The sequence below is a fragment of the Cnephaeus nilssonii genome (genome assembly GCF_951640355.1).
Source record: "Cnephaeus nilssonii genome assembly, chromosome: 16".
NCBI lineage: Eukaryota > Metazoa > Chordata > Mammalia > Chiroptera > Vespertilionidae > Cnephaeus > Cnephaeus nilssonii.
This window is the reverse complement of record NC_137087.1, coordinates 14,827,360-14,844,179: the sequence shown is the minus strand read 5'-3', so window position 1 is coordinate 14,844,179 and position 16,820 is coordinate 14,827,360. Positions and strand designations below refer to the sequence as shown.

At 54.3% G+C, this 16,820-nt stretch overlaps 1 protein-coding gene across 21 annotated transcripts in view; it reads right to left on the bottom strand.

The window, feature by feature from the left end:
* Window positions 1–16,820, bottom strand: part of KCNMA1 (potassium calcium-activated channel subfamily M alpha 1) — a gene marked incomplete at both ends in the record, with an annotated part of 694,964 nt that overhangs the window by 487,864 nt on the left and 190,280 nt on the right. For 19 of the 21 annotated variants that reach the window (XM_079794081.1, XM_079794087.1, XM_079794070.1 and 16 more), the window contains one exon: window positions 4,054–4,215. The exons of the other annotated variants lie outside the window; for them this stretch is intronic. In XM_079794081.1, the coding sequence (XP_079650207.1) occupies window positions 4,054–4,215 (162 nt within the window). The remainder of the gene's footprint in view (window positions 1–4,053; window positions 4,216–16,820) is intronic. 21 annotated transcript variants of the gene reach the window in all.

The following is a 16,820-nucleotide window of genomic DNA, read 5'->3' as shown; positions in this document are numbered from 1 at the left end:
GCACATGTCCAGTTAGGGGCTCAATTCCCAATGGGGGAACATGCAGGAGGCAATTGATGGATGGTTCTCTCTCATCAATGTTTCTCTCTCTCTCCCTCTGTCTCTCTCTCTCTCTAAAATCAATAAAAACGTATTTTTAAGTCAATATCTTAAATAAATAAGAATAAAAAGCACTGGTGAATGGAGATGCTCATTAGTCATTTTGCACATTGAGCTCTACAACTTTACATCTAGTTTATCATTATAAATAATTCGCACCCTCATCTCTTGCTCCATACTTTATGCCCAGTGCCTAGAACAGTGTCTGGTGAGAAACAAGTACTTACTGAATAAACGATATGCTCCCCTGAGATCCCGGAAAAAAGGGGAGTCTACAGATATGCTGAGGTTGTCCTGTCCAATCCTTCCCCAGCTGGGCCTTACCCACAATGCCCCAGCTTTGAGACTTTCTCACCTGTGACAATGAGACAGGTGAAAAAAGGGCCCAGATGTGGAGGCTAAGCCCCTCAGCCATGCATCAAGAAACACAAAATAAAAATTGAAAAGGGAGCCCAGCTCGTGCTGCTCAGTGGATTGAGCATTGTCCCATACACCAAGAGGTCACCGGTTCGATTCCGGGTCAGGGCACATGCCTGGGTTGCAGGCTCAATCTCCAGTAGGGGACATGCAGGAGGCAAACAATAGATGTTTCTATCTCTCCCTTCTCCTTTCTCTCTAAAGAAAAAAACACAATAAAAACGAATCTTTTTTTAAATTGAAAAGGGAAACTGAACAGCCGGTGTCTAGTCTTGCTTTAGCCCTGTTGTTGGAAGGATAACATGCATACAGCTCAAGACAAACACAGCCTGGGTTCCGAATGGGCAGAGCTGCTTTCTCTGCGCACTGAGGCTTCCGTGTGAATTTCCTTGCTCAGAGCAAGGACATGCCTCTCCCAGAGGGCAGGCCTCCTCTGGACTGAGGTGCCAGCTCTCGGTGCGGGGACCTGCTCGCTCTCAGGGCACCTGGACAGAGTTTTCTCCAAGGAGACCTTCGGAGAGCAGCTGGCTTCCTGGGCAAGGAGGCCTGGGCAGGCTGTGCATGGCCACGCAAATGTGCAGAGAATCCGGCCAAGTAGCCTTAGGACCTAATTGGCTCAGAGACAGGAAAGTCAAAATGTCACAGCCAAAGCGACAGCTGGCAGAGGCTTAGAGAAGAAGAGGCATTATCTTCAACTCGGAAGTAATGACATGGAAAGGGCACCGCACAGGGAGTCCGAGGCCTGTGCGCACCGGCCGGGAGGCTGGTATTCTCGGCAGGTCGTGGCCTTTCCTGGGCCTTGCTTTTCTCCTCTATAAAATGGAAATAAATTCACTGCTAAGCCTGGCTTGCTTGCTTCCTTGTAATGAACCCATACAACACCACAAAACGGGAGACACAAAAACTACCACAAGGTCCTTACCCTTCAATCTGATCATAACGTACAGGGTCTCGCATTTGCCCAGCTCACAAGTCGCTCCTGTGACTGTCAGTGGTAGTATCCAGGTGGATGCTGGGTGCACTTGGCTTGTGACTCCCCTTCTAATGTCCCCCACACCCCCCTTCCTGCCTCCACGGGTTTGTGTCAGTTCAGGCCTCGCCTCTCCAGGTCCGTCCGCTGAGTCCAGTCACAGTGCCGGGAGCTCACCATCCCAACTGACCCCCCACCTCTGAGCTCCTGCCTCCCCAATTCCGTCTCCATTTGTCCACTAGCTTTCTCTGCACAACCACCAACCAGGATACCCTTCCCTCAAAATCTCCTTTCCTACAAAATTCCATCCAAATTCTTCTGCTTGGCATTTGAAGTGTGGACAAGATGTCCCAGCCCACCTCCCAGGCTCACTTCCCCTTGGGGGCCTTTATGTTCTCAGCCCAATGGGCCTCCTCCCACCAATGCAGCCCCCTTCCCTGCTCCTGCCCTCCTCCTCTCTGCTTTGATGTTCAAGATCCTGACTCGCATTTCAAAGCTCAGCTCAAATGCGCTCTGTTTTATTCAGTATTCTCAGGTATTCTCAGCTTCAGGCCCACTAAGCGGCCCCTTCTTGTTTTCAAGCTCACATACATTTTTGTTTTTCCTACCACAAGTATGTGCTTGGTGCATCTTGAAGTGGAAGTTTCAGCTCAAAGGTTTCCCTCCCTATGACAGCCTTCTTGATCCTCCCAATTTTCCATACTCGGCTCCCCGACCCCAACATGCACTCCCGCAACCCTCCTAGCATGTCTCCTCCAGACATCCCGTCAGTAACTTCCATCCACAATGGGAGCCGAATCAGTCCTTGCTCTCCACGGGGCTGAAAGGAACACCCAGAGTCCATGCTCCGTAACTCCTGGCAGATGCTGATGAAGATCACCAGAGCCGTCTGCAAGGGCACCTGGAGCCGTGGGTGCTGCACATCTGTGTGACCGAACTGCCTGCTGCGCCTCATCCACCATCAGCACCAGACACCTAGAAGGCACTGCCTCCACGTTGTCCCACATCCGTGCCCAGACCCAGAATTCAACGTCTGTACGTTTCACCCATAGAATCCACTCACATACAAGCATGAGAGCAATGGAGACAACTGGAAAGTTGGGCAGGGGTGGGGGGGAGACAAGGGTGGTGGTTACAGAGCATAGCCCACAGCCATGCCACCATCAGGACCTCATCAGACACCCAGTGCGGCCAGTTTTTCCTGGACTGTGCCCTCTCTATCTTCCTCCATGCAGCAACTGCCTCGCTCGTTTCTCTCTCCTCTTTCCTCCAAAATCCCAGCTTTAAATCTCTCTCCTTTTTGTTTTGCTACCAATTGACATCAGCCAGACCCTTAGAAGGCTCAGCTCATGAGGGGTCCCTCAGATAGCAGAGCCCCGTCCTCCCTGAAGGCTGCTTGGCCACCACCTTCGTCACTCAGGCATGGCATTCAGTGTCTCACTCCTTCCCTCAAGCTGTTTGCAAGCAGAGTTCTCAAACATGAAGTAGCGTTCTCCCCAAGAAGGATTCGACGCGTGACATGTTCACCACCTCCCTACATCTGCAGTCACCTCCTCGCTGAGTTTTTGCCATGAAATGTCAGGGGAGATACCGTCCACCTTCTAGCATCCCTGCCTGATCTTCGATCCACACGGCCGTCAGGACATCCCCACTCACTCTGTCTAGGAGCCAAGTGACTTGTGACCAAGCCCCAGTCTCAGGGCCAGGAAGGGCAGCCCATATAAAACAGCTTCCAGAATTATAAGAAGAAATTATTTGGAATGCAAGCCTTCTCAGCGAAACTCCTGACCAGAGCAGACCCAGGAAAGCCAGTGGGCAGGGCTACCCCAGGGAAGGGCCCACATGTGTCTGGAGCATGGCCTGGCCAGTGACCAACTGGAAAGTGTTTGTTTGTCTGGACTTTTCTTGCCTTTGCCCTGAAGGATTCATGTCCAAGGTCCCCCTCATTCCCAGGCAAACTGGGCTGGTTGGTCACTACAGGCTTGTTAAGAACCAGAGGTCATGAGGCCAGTCAGTGAAGCCAAGCTCCATACATGCAGATCAGAGAGAAAGCAGGAAATGCGGGGAGAGGGGGCAGGATGGGCCCTGGCTGCAGACGGGGCAGGAGACGGCCTCGTCAGGAAACGGTCACAGGAGCAATGATCCGGGAGGCTGCCAGTGAGTTTCATCAGCGTGAGTGAGGGTCTCCCGCGTGCGCAGGACCCAGATACCACAGGGCAGGAGGGCAGAAACTCCTAGCAGTCGGAGGACAACAACAACATCCCCAGGAGGCCAGCAAACACACACGTGTGCGCACACACGCGCACACACACACTCAGAACACCCTGAATCCCTCCCCAACAGGCCCTCTGTGCCCCCAGTCAATGGCCCACTCTGCAGACCACGGGCTCAGATGTGCATGAACCCAGCCTCTCCTCCAGGACCAGAAACAAGCACTCGCTGTTCACCCCACCTCCCCATAGCCAGGGGCCTGGAGACGACCCCGGAAAACAACACATCCCTGTCAACAAAGGGACCATGGGCCAGGCAGCAGGCCTCCTCGCGTGAGGAGGGGGTTCAGGACTCACCAGGACTCGGCCGGTCAGTGTCTGGGCGGAGATCATCACCCCCGCCCAGTCCTTCACGGAGGTCATCCAGCCGACCTCGGCTGCCACCACCTCCTCTTTCTCGTCCGTGGGCTTGAGAGTGCCATCAGCCTGGCTGGAGCCATTGTTAATCTTCTGGGCCTCCTGGCAACAGAGAGAACAAGGGTAGAGACATGTTAAAAAGATGGCCGACCTCAAAAGGTCAAAGGAAAAGGTCAAAGGGTCCTCAGTTCAGGTAGGAACTGGATTGGAAGTTCAGGGGTAGGGAGAAAGGAATGGGTTGTGGTTTTAATCAGTTTTTTAAATCTTTTTTTTAAGAATCTTTTATTTATTCTTAAAGTATATTTGTGAAAGAAAGAATGACAGTACAGCTCAGGAGGAAAGGCGTTTTGACTGGGGTCTCTCTCCACCCGCCCAACCTCGGTGCCCTTCTTACGAGAGTGCCCAGTAGGAACCCCTCATTTCCTCATCTCCATCTGGGTGGCTCCAAAGGGGCTGACAGACCCACATTGGCTCCAAGAACTGGGACTGGTCAGTCACATCATTCCACCCCCCCAGCAACAGTGACTGGGCCACGGATGGCCACAGGATCCACACCAGCCCAATACAACTCCAGCCCAGGACTTTCGCTGGGAAAAGCAGGAAAGGTAATCCTTCCCTGAGGATGAAGGCAGTGCAGAAAAGTGATAAAATACTGATGTCATCATTTGAACACCTGAATCCAGCTGTGCCTGAAATCCACCCCAGACCTTTTCCCTTACAGGAGACAACAAATTCCCCTTCATGTCCTCAAGTGTGCCTGAGGAAACAAGGCTGGCATCCTCAGACAACTGAGCCCCGCCCTGCGCCCTAAACTGAACTCTTTTGCATGCAATGTGTCCTCTCTCTCCACAAATACTCTTCTCCCACAAAGGGTCACAACTTGCTCCCTCAAGTCTTTGCTTAAATATCACCTTTTCAATAAAGGTCTTCCCTGGCTACCTTTTTAAAATTACAACCCTGCCTTTCCCTACAGCACAGCTGTTCTGCTTTATTTTTCTCCACAGCGTCAAAACCTCTAATACACTCTACAATTCACTTACTTACTTCATTTACTGTCTGCCTCTCCCAGATGCTGTACCATGAATGCCTAAATGAGTGCCTGGCAAACAGTTGGCTCAATAAACATGGAAGGAAGGAAGGAGGGAAGGAAGGAAGGAAGGAAGGAAGGAAGGAAGGAAGGAAGGGAGGGAGGGAGGGAGGGAGGGAGGGAGGGAGGGAGGGAGGGAGGGAGGGAGGGAGGGAGGGAGGGAGGGATCGAGAAAGGGGTTATGAGTATCAGCCCCTCACTGACTATGGAACCTGGGCTTAGGGCTGCCAAATAAAATACAAGACACCCAAAAAAATTTGAGCTTCAGATAAACAACAAATAAATGTTCAGCATACGTATGTCCCCAAATATTGCATGGACATACTTACACTAAAATGTATCCATTCTTTATTTAAAATGTAACTGAGCTGAGCCCCTTACTCCAATACCCACTGAAATTATTTTTGTAGATACAGATATTTTGAAAAATGCCCCTGGAAACCATTGTGAATTGGAGTGAGGGGGGAAACCAAAGGCAGAGGTGAAAGTCTTTGTCTGCAGTGAGGAGCAAGGGTGGGGCAGAGTGAGGAGAGGAGAGCTGGGAGCACCGATGAGTCATCCTCCTGGGGACCCGCAGGCTGGCAGGAAGCTGCTCCAAGGCCTGCTCTCCCCACACTGGCTGGGGAGCTGGGAAGACAGAAACAGCGCCAGCAATACGGGGTGCTCATGTTTTATTTCCAAGTGAGCTGGGCCCCACGGAGCTAGAACAGTCCAAGAGGGGGCCAGAAGTGGCTGTGGTATATTTGGGGGCCACCTGCTGACATCTGTGGAGCCCAGTGCCAGAGCCACCCAGGGCCAGGCTCAGTGGCCTGGTGGGAACCCAAGTGTCAGCCATGTGCAGACTCTGCACAGATGGGTGTCCTGGAGGAGGAAGCCCTAGATTCAGGGACAACCTTAGTAACTGAGGGTGCAGATTCAGCTCCCCCACCCCTGTGGGACCTGCCCTGCAAGATGGGGCAATATTGATGGGGATTAAACAGCACCCTCGGGCCTTAATACACGTTCAATTAATGAGTCCCACAGCCTCCTGCTTCTCCTCCAGCCACTGACACTCCAGCAGTGGCTCTCAAACTTGAGGGGGCTCAGAACCACTTGGAGGACTTGTTAACCCCATGCTGGGCCCCATCCCCACACCTGTATTTCTGACAAGTTCCCAGGTGATCCTGATGCTGTGGTCTGGGCGCCCCACTTTGAGAACCCCCGCTCCTGTTCATCCTGGCATGGCTTGATCAACCCTGCTCTGATCTGAACTAGGACCTGCATCTGGACACCCAGCCCTTTCCCAGCCCCTCCCGGCACCCGGCACAGAACCAGACAGCCTGGGTGGACAGGGAGGAGCTGGGCAGGGAGAAGGCCCTCAAATCAGAGGCTTTTGTGTTTCCTCCTGAGCAGTGTCTCCCAGGGACATTTCTGACCTTGTGGGGGAGGCGGGGTGACTGAAGGGCTAGCTCTCTGCTCCTCAACCCATGGGGGTAGGATTCCAGCCACCAGGCCGACCCTGGAGGAGAGAGTCTGCATGAAAAGGGCCGGGGGGAGGGGGAGGGGGAGGGCGGCAGGAAGTCCTCTCCAGTCACAGTGGTTTCAGCCCCTTAATAATTCACAGCACAAACCTATATGGCAGATACCGCTCTCCGGTTAGCCCTCTCACCTATTGTTTCACAGGCATTCATTACCTAATTACTTCACGATAGGCAAAGAAAAGCACAGACCAAAGGGAGATAATGCCCTTGTTATTATTTGCTTACACTGGGTGCTGTGAGCTTAATTGCAGGGGTGGGAGGCAGGTCTGGGGGAGTGGCAGGGAGAGGGAGCGAGGAGGCCTGAGCCCCACAAAGCCTGGTGCCAGCGGAGAGAGCCTCTGCACTCTGACCTCACTCTGGCCCAAGCATCCCTTACAGGGAGCAGGGACTGTAACCCCATGCTCAGGAGAGGGGGGCTGGGACACACAGCGGGGAGGAGAGGTAAGGCGCAGAGCCCACTGTAATGGTGACTGGCCACCACTCATCAAGCCAGGCTGGGTGTCAGCAGCTACCAATTAGCTGCTTTCTATGCGTGATCCTGATGGGAGCTTCTAATAAATCCAACAGGAGGCGGCATGAGCCCCATTTTACAGACAGGGCAACTGAGGGCAGGTATCTCAGGGGAAGCAGAGAGCCCACCCACCACTGACAAGCGGACTGCTGCTTGGGCACGTTAGCTCCGGAGCCTCGGCCTCCTCCATGTAAAGGGGACAGGCATGCCGGCCCATTAAGGTGGTGGCACAGCTGACGTGAGATAAGCAATGCCCAGCGCTTGCCGTGGTGTCTGGCACGCGGCAGTCAGAGCTGCCCGAGATCGAGTGCCCACTGCCCACTGATGGGACTGGTTGCCCCTGAGGGTACAGTGGAAGCTGCATCCCTACAGGCTTCACTGGCCCAGAGTGAAACCGAAATAAACACTTACAGAGCGGAGGGTAAACGGTGTAGGTTCTAACGGCTTTGGCCCTTCACTAGATAATGGGCGCCTGGGAGGTAAGGTCCCCGACTTCGAGAGGGGTTCCAGCAGGAGCTGTGTGGCACTCCCAGGTCAGCCCTGGACCAAGTGACCCCTGAGATCCCCCCTAACTCCATGCTCCACTGGGGACGAGGAGACAGGACCAGAGAGAGGTGGCCTGCTGGGCCCCAGGGCACTGCCTCAGGGGGACAGCGCTTGGTCCCCAAAACTCCACTTCCCACTGCACAGGAAAGAGGCGATGGGGGAGAGGGGCAGGGTGATGTCCTGGAATGTGAGGGTCCTGCTGTAGCTACGCCCTGAGAAAGGGGCTCAGTCTTGCTTGGGAGGCCACTCCTTCCTCCAGCCGTGCTCTCTCTCCCACCAGAGTCTGTGTGAAACGAGCCACAGCTGCCTCCGGGGACAACATGGGACAGCATCTCATCTCAGTGCCCAGGCAGTGAGGAGGGCAGCAGGGCAAGGTGCCGGAGCAGGAGGCCGGGGATCCTGGGGAGCAGGCTGGCCGGCAGTTCCCTCACTCCAGTCCACATGGGCCGCCTCTCACATGGCTGGGCCCAGGCACATGGTTTCACCCACTTTTTTGCCTTCTCCCCATTCTTTTCAGTAGCATTTGCCCTAGGGACTTCCTGTTGACACAGCCACAGAGGTCCTCACCTGTCCTGTCACCTGTGGCCAAGGGCCTGACCGACCACAGTCACGGGTACTCACTATAGGAAGCGCCTATCTGTTGGATGTTTGGACATTTCCTCTGAGTCACCAGGTCAAAGACTAAAGCTGAAGAAGGGACCTCAGCAACACCTTCAGATGCCAACCCTCCCTCACTGTAGAGATGAGACCACTGAGGGCCAGAGGCAGAGAGTGTGGGGAAGCCACATGCTCAGGGTCCCCCACCCAGCCAGGCAACCCTCAAGCCAAGACGGAGACCCCCAGCTGACTCTGTCCCTTATCTCTTGTTGCCTCCCCAGCAAGAAGCCTCCTCCAAGTCTAGCCAAGAGAAGCCCTCACTCCCAACCAGCTCCCGCCTGCAGCCTGCAGCCTGGCATTCCCAGGACTGCCAGAGGCCGCCCCTGGCCAGGCCCCAGGTTTGGGTGCGGGGGCCACAGCAGGAGCAGCCTTTCTTGTTCTCGAAGGACTAGCTTTCCCCAGCAGCAGGAGCGGCCCTGACCCAGCACCAGAGAGCCAGCCCATTGTAATCCCAGGACCCCACAGCCCCACCCTCAGACCTGGGCCTTGTCTACCCCTGTCCTTCCTGAATTAGACCCAGTATGCAGGAACCTGGGGTTTGTGGGGTGGAGGAGAAGCTCTGAGGACGGAAGGATACCCACTCCAGGCCCAGCTTCTCTGCGTGTCCGTGGACAAGTCACTTCATTTCGCGAAGCCTCTTCTGTGGACAGTGCTGAGGGCAGCCTTGTAAGCTGGACGGGGGAACCCAGCACTTTCTCAAGTGCCCACTGCCTGGTGAAGGTGGGCAACGCTGGCATTGCCGCCCCCTGGCTCTGAGCAGGAAGCAGTGCTGCTCTGGAGAAAGGGGTCCCGGACCCCAAAGCCAGGCCTCACTCAGCATATGGTTCAACAGACTCCCACTCACCTGCACCTTGCAGGGCAGGGCCCATTTACTGCCCTGCACCCCAAAAAGATGCTGGGATTGCCAATCCTGCCAGTGGCCACCATGCTGGCCACACCCTCCCTGTGAGCAGCCACCATACCTGCTCCTGCCCAGCTGGACTCACTCACAAGTGAGTGAGCTCCCACCCACATCTGTGAGGCCAAGCCAGGTGCCAAGGCCCGCCCTGGGCACCACACCTGCTGAGTGACTGCAGCGGGGGGTCGGGGCCAGCAGCCAGGAAGATTCCAGTACCCCCTCGCTGCTCCCTCCTGAGGCTGCCCCCAGATAGGAAGTCTGTCCCAGGTTTAATTGTCTCGGCTCTTCAAACACCGGCTCCTCATCCCAGGTCTGGGAAGTTGCTTCTGCACTGATCATCCGGGAGGAAAGCTACTCCTAAAAATGTAAATCAGATCCTGTCACTACCCTGCCGACACCCTCCTGGGCCTTCTGGTCCCAATCACAGCGCGTCATCGACTTCACTCCGTGCACCCCTCCCAACCCAACCTGTCCCACTCCTGCCATCATCCCACGAGTCTCCCACTCCCTCCCTCTCTCCAGCCACACCAGCCTCCCTGCGCTGCCAGAACGCGCCAGGCCCACCCGTCCAGGGCTGATGGCACTGGCTGCTCCCCCTGCCCAGATGGCCACGTGGCTGCCCCCTCGCCTTGCTCGGGCATTGATACCATATTAGTGAGGGCTTCCCTGCCCGCCCCATTGAAAATGACAGCCACCCCACCCTGATCACTCCCCATCCGTGCTCTGTGCCTCCTCGGAGCATTTATACCACCATCTGGAAGCTGCATACTTTAACTATCATTTACTGCCTGTAAACTCAATGAGAGAAAACAATTGTCTCGTGTTCACTGCTGTGTCCTCAACACTGACAGGTTAGGAGCTCAGAGTAAGCACTTGGCACATCTTAGTGAAAGTCAGGGAGGGAGGGAGGGAGGGAGGGAGGGAGGGAGGGAGGGAGGGAGGGAGGGAGGGAGGGAAGGAGGGAGGGAGGGGAAGAAGGAGACCTGCAGCCAATAGGAAGTCAACCCTTGGCAGGCACAACACCTAGAATAGAGTGATCATTAATAAGTAGCGATGATAACAGCACTGGCTGCCGTTTCTGAGTAGCACCACAGTAACTGTGAGGCAGGTAAGAGCTCACTCAACGGCCGTGAGGGTTAAGTAGCTGGCTCAGGAGGGCTCAGCCGGAATTTAAACCCAGCTGTCTGACACCAAGAAGAGACAAGTACCTGTCCTGACGTCCTCCCGGGGACAGCAGGAGGAGCAAACGGGATAATGTGTGCGGAGGACGGGCTGCTGTAAGTGCCCATGGAAGGGTTAGTACCATAAACCCTGAGCACAAATTCACCCCACGCAGGCTGGGTACCTCATGTACCACAAAGGCCCTGCTTCAAGGTCCCCGGGCCTTGAGAGGGCGGTTACATCAAGGACAGAGAATCACTGTTTCTTTCTCGGCCAAGAACCAGCGCAGAACCATAAATCACCCTTCCTGGAGCAGAGCATCGAACTGGGAATGAACGTGGCCGAGTAGACAGGCCGGGAAGCCCTCTTGCTGAGCACGGAGGTTCCCATGCGGATGCCAGCCGAGGAGAAGAGGCAGCCCCCCTGGGTGCTGCCCACATCCCAGGGGCTGTATCGCCTGCCCTCTGGGCCCAGCGCCCTGAGGGTCTGCTAGGAACAGCCTCCCCTGATCCCTCTGGGGCAGAGCAGAGCCCAGCAGGGACACTTGTATCTCTGGAAGCCCATGCCTGGACCCTCCACTTTATGGCCGTGGTACCACCGAACATTCCGGGGTGCTGGATTTCCAGGGGGCTGTTGGGGAAAAAAGGACCCAGGAAATATCCACCTGTCCTCTTCTTGTGTCTTACTTTGTCCTGGTTGAGGTCCGAAAGCCATTTCCCCTGAGTCTGCACTGACAGGTTCTGCTTCTGAGTTACTTCTCCTTTCTGCCTGGAACCCCCATCCTCATTCCATCCCCCTCTCCCTGCCCTCTCTCATCTGTCAAAACTGACCCAGCAGCCCCGCATGCGGCTGCCCAGAGCTCAGTACCAAGCAGAAGAGCCTTGCTCTCCTATCAGAGGGATGGCGGAGGTGGAGAGCTCTGGGCTGACGTGTCCCGGTTCTTCAAACACTGGCTCCTCATCCCGGGTCTGGGAGGCTGCCCCGCACTGATCTCCACTGCGCAGTTCCCACCTACTGAAGGTTTGTGCTAAACCACTTCTCTGTGAAGGGGTTTTCTGTGGGAGGGGGAAAAACGAGTTTGAAATCCATTCAGTACAAATCCATAGGCCCGGTTCAGCTTTGAGAAGATGCTTTATTTCCTGGCAATGGTTATGACATTCCGTGGCACAGCTGGCCTAAGACAGAAATGCCTGAACTTCAATACCCACAAACCACTGGGGCTTCCAGTGCCTCCATGCGGGCCATTGTCCTGGTCCCGCTGCCCCAGGTCTTCACTGGGCCTAAACGCTGGAGAAGGGTCCTCCAGCCACCCCCACTCCTGCCAAACAGGCCAAGAGGAAATCCCCTGGCAGCCCCTTGCACACCCTGGCCGGGTGGCCCAGCCAGGGGATCCTCCCAGGTACCGAAAATCCTGCATATTAGGGATTAGTCCGATTACCTTAAGCGGCTCAAGCAAATAAAGCATAATGTGGGCACCACCAGCTGGGATTTTCATGAGAGAGTTCTGCAAAGGGAGAGGAGGGAGGAGGTGGTGGCTCTGACACCCAGGAGCGGGGCAAGCAGGGCAGCAGAGGAGACGGGCTCCACCCAGAGTCTTCCTAAGGTTCTCGCTGCTAGGAGCTCCCTGAGCCTTGTGAACAACTGCCCTTCATCAGTCTTTGTGGGAGGAAAAAGGTGACAGCAGAAAAGGCCAGCTGACCTTTAACAAGTCGCTTACCATCGCTGTGCCTCAGGTTTCCTGTCTCAAATTCAAGGGGCTGTGCAAACACTCCCCAAGGTTCTGTCCGGCTCAACCTTGAGGTCTGAAGTGTAAGTCCCTCACTAACGCGTGTCTGGCGGTGTGAAATGCTCGGGGAGGGCAGTGCGCCGAGGGGCCACCTTCTCTACTTGGTGCTTTAGCACCATCTTACACGTCTGAAAGGCAGGACTGCTATGAGGCCCACAGACGTCTGGTAATTTCCAAGGTCACTCATCTTGTTAGTGGCAGAGCTGAAATTTAAACCCAGTCTATTCTGAGACTGAAGGCCATGTTTTTCTTCTGTCCCTTACTGCCTTGGGATAGGCAAAAAGTACAAGAAGAGAAGGGATCTCCTTATGAAATGCTGCTGCTTACTGCCACAGAGGCAATCACCCTCTGGGCTTCTAAATAACTCTGCACTACAGACATCTCAATCTGGATAGCCATGAATGGACAGGGAGCTGGAGAAATGGCCTAGGGGTGGGGGTTCCAACCTGGGAATGGAATGACCCATTAGACATAATATCCATGGGAGGTGTTCACCAATGGCCATATGTGCTGCTCAAAATTAATGTCAACCCCACACTTTCAGAACCAAGACATACATCTCAGTTAATACCTCACATCTGCCCAGCCTGTGTGGCTCAGTGGTTGAGCATCAACCTATGAACCAGGAGGTCACTGTTCAATTCCCAGTTGGGGCATATGTCCGGGTTGCGGGCTTAATCCCCAGTGTGGGGCGTGCAGGAGGCAGCCAATCAATGATTCTCTCTCATTATTGATGTTTCTATCTCACCCTCTCCCTTCCTCTCTGAAATCAGTAAAAACATTTTTAAAAAAAATACCTGACCTCTGCAAAATTATTATTTCCTTTTCCTTCAATCAGCTTAATGAAACGGGAACATAAAATGACAATCCAGAGTTCATGTCAGGGCCTTAGAGACTTAGAAGGGGACTAGCAGAGACCGCAGCGCTGCTCCCTCAGCCAGAGTGGCCTGGGCTGGGCGCGTGTCAGCCCGCTCACCGGCAAAGAGGCCGTGGCTCTGCTGCCAGTGTGCAGGGCAGCCTGACCTGCCTGGGCAGAGCAGCTCAGGCACCGCCCAGGCAAGAAAACCGTCACAGCGGCCCGGTGGGAAGACAAACAGCACATTTGTTTTCCAGTAGAGCAAGAACTTGTAATCGCACCAGGCAAGTCTGAGGCAGGGCCGGAAGTTCAGATGGATTACTAATGGGTATCCTTTTCTGAATGCCCTGTGTTATCTTGGTTAATCCTGTTCACAATACTGCACATTAGGCTCCATTATCCCCATTTTGAAGATGAACAACTGAGGCACGAAGGCTTTCTGAAGATCCATGGTTAGCACCGTGGCTTTACTGAGGCCCAGTGAGCTCCATACCGTCCCTTTCCTTGTCGGAAGAGCCTTACGTTTCATGGAAAGGCGATTTAGTACAACTTCTGGTTTCACGGAGAGCACTCAAGGCCCTTCAAAAAAAAAGTTTTTAAAAAATGAAATGAATCTCAGAGTCACAGATCTGTTGAGGTCAGAGCTGTGAGAGGCCTTAGAACTTGTGTGGTCGGTTCCCTTCCTTCGTTAAGGAAGAGCCAAAGGCCGCACAGGGCAGAAACACAAGAAGCTGTGGAGAGCCCCACGAGGCCGAGAGGAGTGGGAAGCAAGTCACTCCTTCCTAGCCTCAGTTTCCTTCCTCCACGAGCATCTGTAAGAATCCACCATGATGATGCAGGAATGCAAAGCCCTTTGGTGGGGCTCAGTAAATAGCAGTTATTATCAGCTAAGCGCCAGGCATGACCTTGAACAACCACTTCCCCAGTTCTGATCAGCTAATAACAAACTGATCGGGTTGTGAATCCATATTTTCCAAACGGCAAACTTGATCTCTGTCCACTTCACCCAAGGGGAGGCCTAATCTGGTTTCTAGTCAAGACGGACTAGATATGGATAACTAAGGAAACTTAGTTATGAAATGGGTAACTACAGGAAACCCACCCTCATTTTCATAAAAGAAGGCAGACATTTCCATGCCATGGCCACGTTAGCTTTTATGACTCAAGTTAGCGGAGAAAAAGGCAAACTGAATCCAAAAGAGGGTGTGAACATGGTTGAGGAACGCCTGAATGCTACCCAAAGATGCCGAGTTTAAATCCTCAAGCGACCAGCTCATCTCATCAGAGGCGATGGGCCCTCCCTCTGCCCCACCTTCTCCTGGCTCCTGAAAAGCAGCCCAGGACAATTGGGAAATGTTCCCACTTCCAGAAAGGGCTTGCTACAGAGGGAGACAGTGGACGGGTCAAGAGGGGAGAAGCAGGAGGAGGAGGGAAGCCCGTGGCCACCTGTGAATCGGGAAGCGGATCCGGTTCGGGTGGGAGGATGGTTCACTGGCCTCTGGTCCTGTGGTCCCTGAGGGGTGGGCCACGGCTCCAGGCAGCAGTCTGAAAATAGATGCGCAGCACAACGTAATGGATGTGCCAGGGAAAGCCGCCCACACTCCTCTCCAGGGGAAAACTGTCCTTTTCTTTAACGCGGTGCCATCGCTCTTTGTTGGGTGAGAATATGCCCTTTTAATGAAACGACGCTGATGATAGAGCTGGGATTTGACAGTTTCTTTTTCATGCCCTTGCTTGTCAAAATAAAAAGCTGGCCACCCGGTGCTAGTCTCTATGCTTTTTAAAGTTTAATTTAGGATCTCAGGGGAAGCCTAGGAACCATTCACTGAGTCCTCACTCTGCAGATGGGAAATTAAGGCCCAGAGAGGCCATGCTCATAGGCCCCAGTGTATGTCTGTCACACCCATTAGGCACAGCCTCAGGGTCAGGAAAGGTGGGTGGGGCCTAAGGAACAGAGACAAGGTCCCTAGGGGTTCCAAGTGCTGGCCTGGAGAGCAGGAGAGAAAGGAATGCATCAGTTTTCAGGGCTCAGGGCCATTCCAAAGGGTCCTGAGCTCCTGGACTCACTGCTGGGTCTTAAGGCCCTCCCGGCCATCTCAGCAGAGAACCTAAACCACCTCCCTGGAAACAGTGCAATTGTTGCCAGGGCCCCAAACCATCGTTCGAGGGTAGGTGGAGAGAGAATGTACCAGCAGACAACAGATGGGGTGAATTGCTTGTGGGTGAATGTTGCCCTCCAGGTCAACAGGCAGAAGCAACATGGAGTGAAAAGGTGACTTGTGAGCCATCTAAGCTACAGCCCAATGCCCAAACGGAACAGGTCACTTCATCCCTCGTGGCTGCAATTTCCTCAGCACGCTTCCCACCGCCTGACCTCACACGGGCTGTGCTCTTCTCCTCCAGGCTCCACTGCAGTGCGACGCATGCTCCAGGGGCCTGTGGCCCAGCTGCTCACTGCACAGCCTCAGAGCTAGAGCAGTGCCTCGCACAGAGTGGGAAGCCGATAGTGCGTTACAGAATGACTGAACCAATGCTGGGTGCTGGTTGTCTTCTGCTTTGTTTTCACTCTGTTCATATTTTCTGGAATCTCACAAATCCTCCCCAGTTCCCACCGCCCAGACAGCACAGAACTCCAACTCCTCCCGGCCTGGCCTTGGGGCCTGCAGCCTGCCCGCCCCCTCTCCTCACAGCCTGCTTGCCCACCAGAGTTCTCTGATGGGGCTCGGTCCTCCTGACCTCCACACCTTTGTTGCCTGCTTTCTTCTGTTCCTGGGACGCCCTCTCCATCGCTCTCCACCCATCTTCATCTCCTTAATCAAATCCCAGGGGCCCACTAAAGTCCTCTCCTTGCCCCACCTCCAGTGCCGGAACCTGTCCCCTCGCTCAGCATGTCTTTTTAGCCCTCACCGATTGGACGTTTTTCAGCCTCTTCCATCTGCTGGACTTAGATGGGGTTTGGCTTCAGGTCAAAAGAGCTGTCAAAATTAGGTCGTCCCACTGCCTTTGCCAATGACCGCCATTCAGGAAATCAATGCCTAGCAAGTCAGAGAGACACGAGGAGGCAGACGGATGGCTGGGTTACCAGGCTCACTGATACCCTCAGGAGGAGCCGTGTCAATGGCCACGCCCTGTGGGAGGCCCAGGCTCCGATCTCCAGGGCTCCACACGGCTGCCTGTCTCCCCCTGCTCGGGTTCTGCACCCCCCGCCCAGGAGGCCTGGCTGAGCTCCGAAACCTCAGCCTCCTATGTGCCTGGTTCCCACTCTAGTCTGTATCTAGGTTTCCAACACAGCAGCCAAATGCAAGAGTCCAGGCTGGCTGTTAATGTGAAATAATAACAATAATTCAACAAATAGCCCGGGAAGAGGGAGGGGACTTCTATTTCTATCGGGTTCAGATGGCTGCTTCTCCTTCTCTTTCTAGATCCCTGAGGGGAGTGAGGAACAGAGCCCCCCGGTACTGCAGAGCCTCAGCCCTTTCCTTGGCACCCCTAGACCCATCAATCTCCTCCTTGTGGCCTGGGACCACCCCCAACCCTGAATGTCAGGAGAGGCTAAGCAGCTGTGAGAACCTTCTTTCTCGAAGGTTTTTCCAAAATTATATCAGGTTTCTTTCTACCCCAGCTCGTCAGCGGGGACTCTTTTGCCTAACATGGTTGAGGAATGTCTTAGAAACTGGTGTAATTC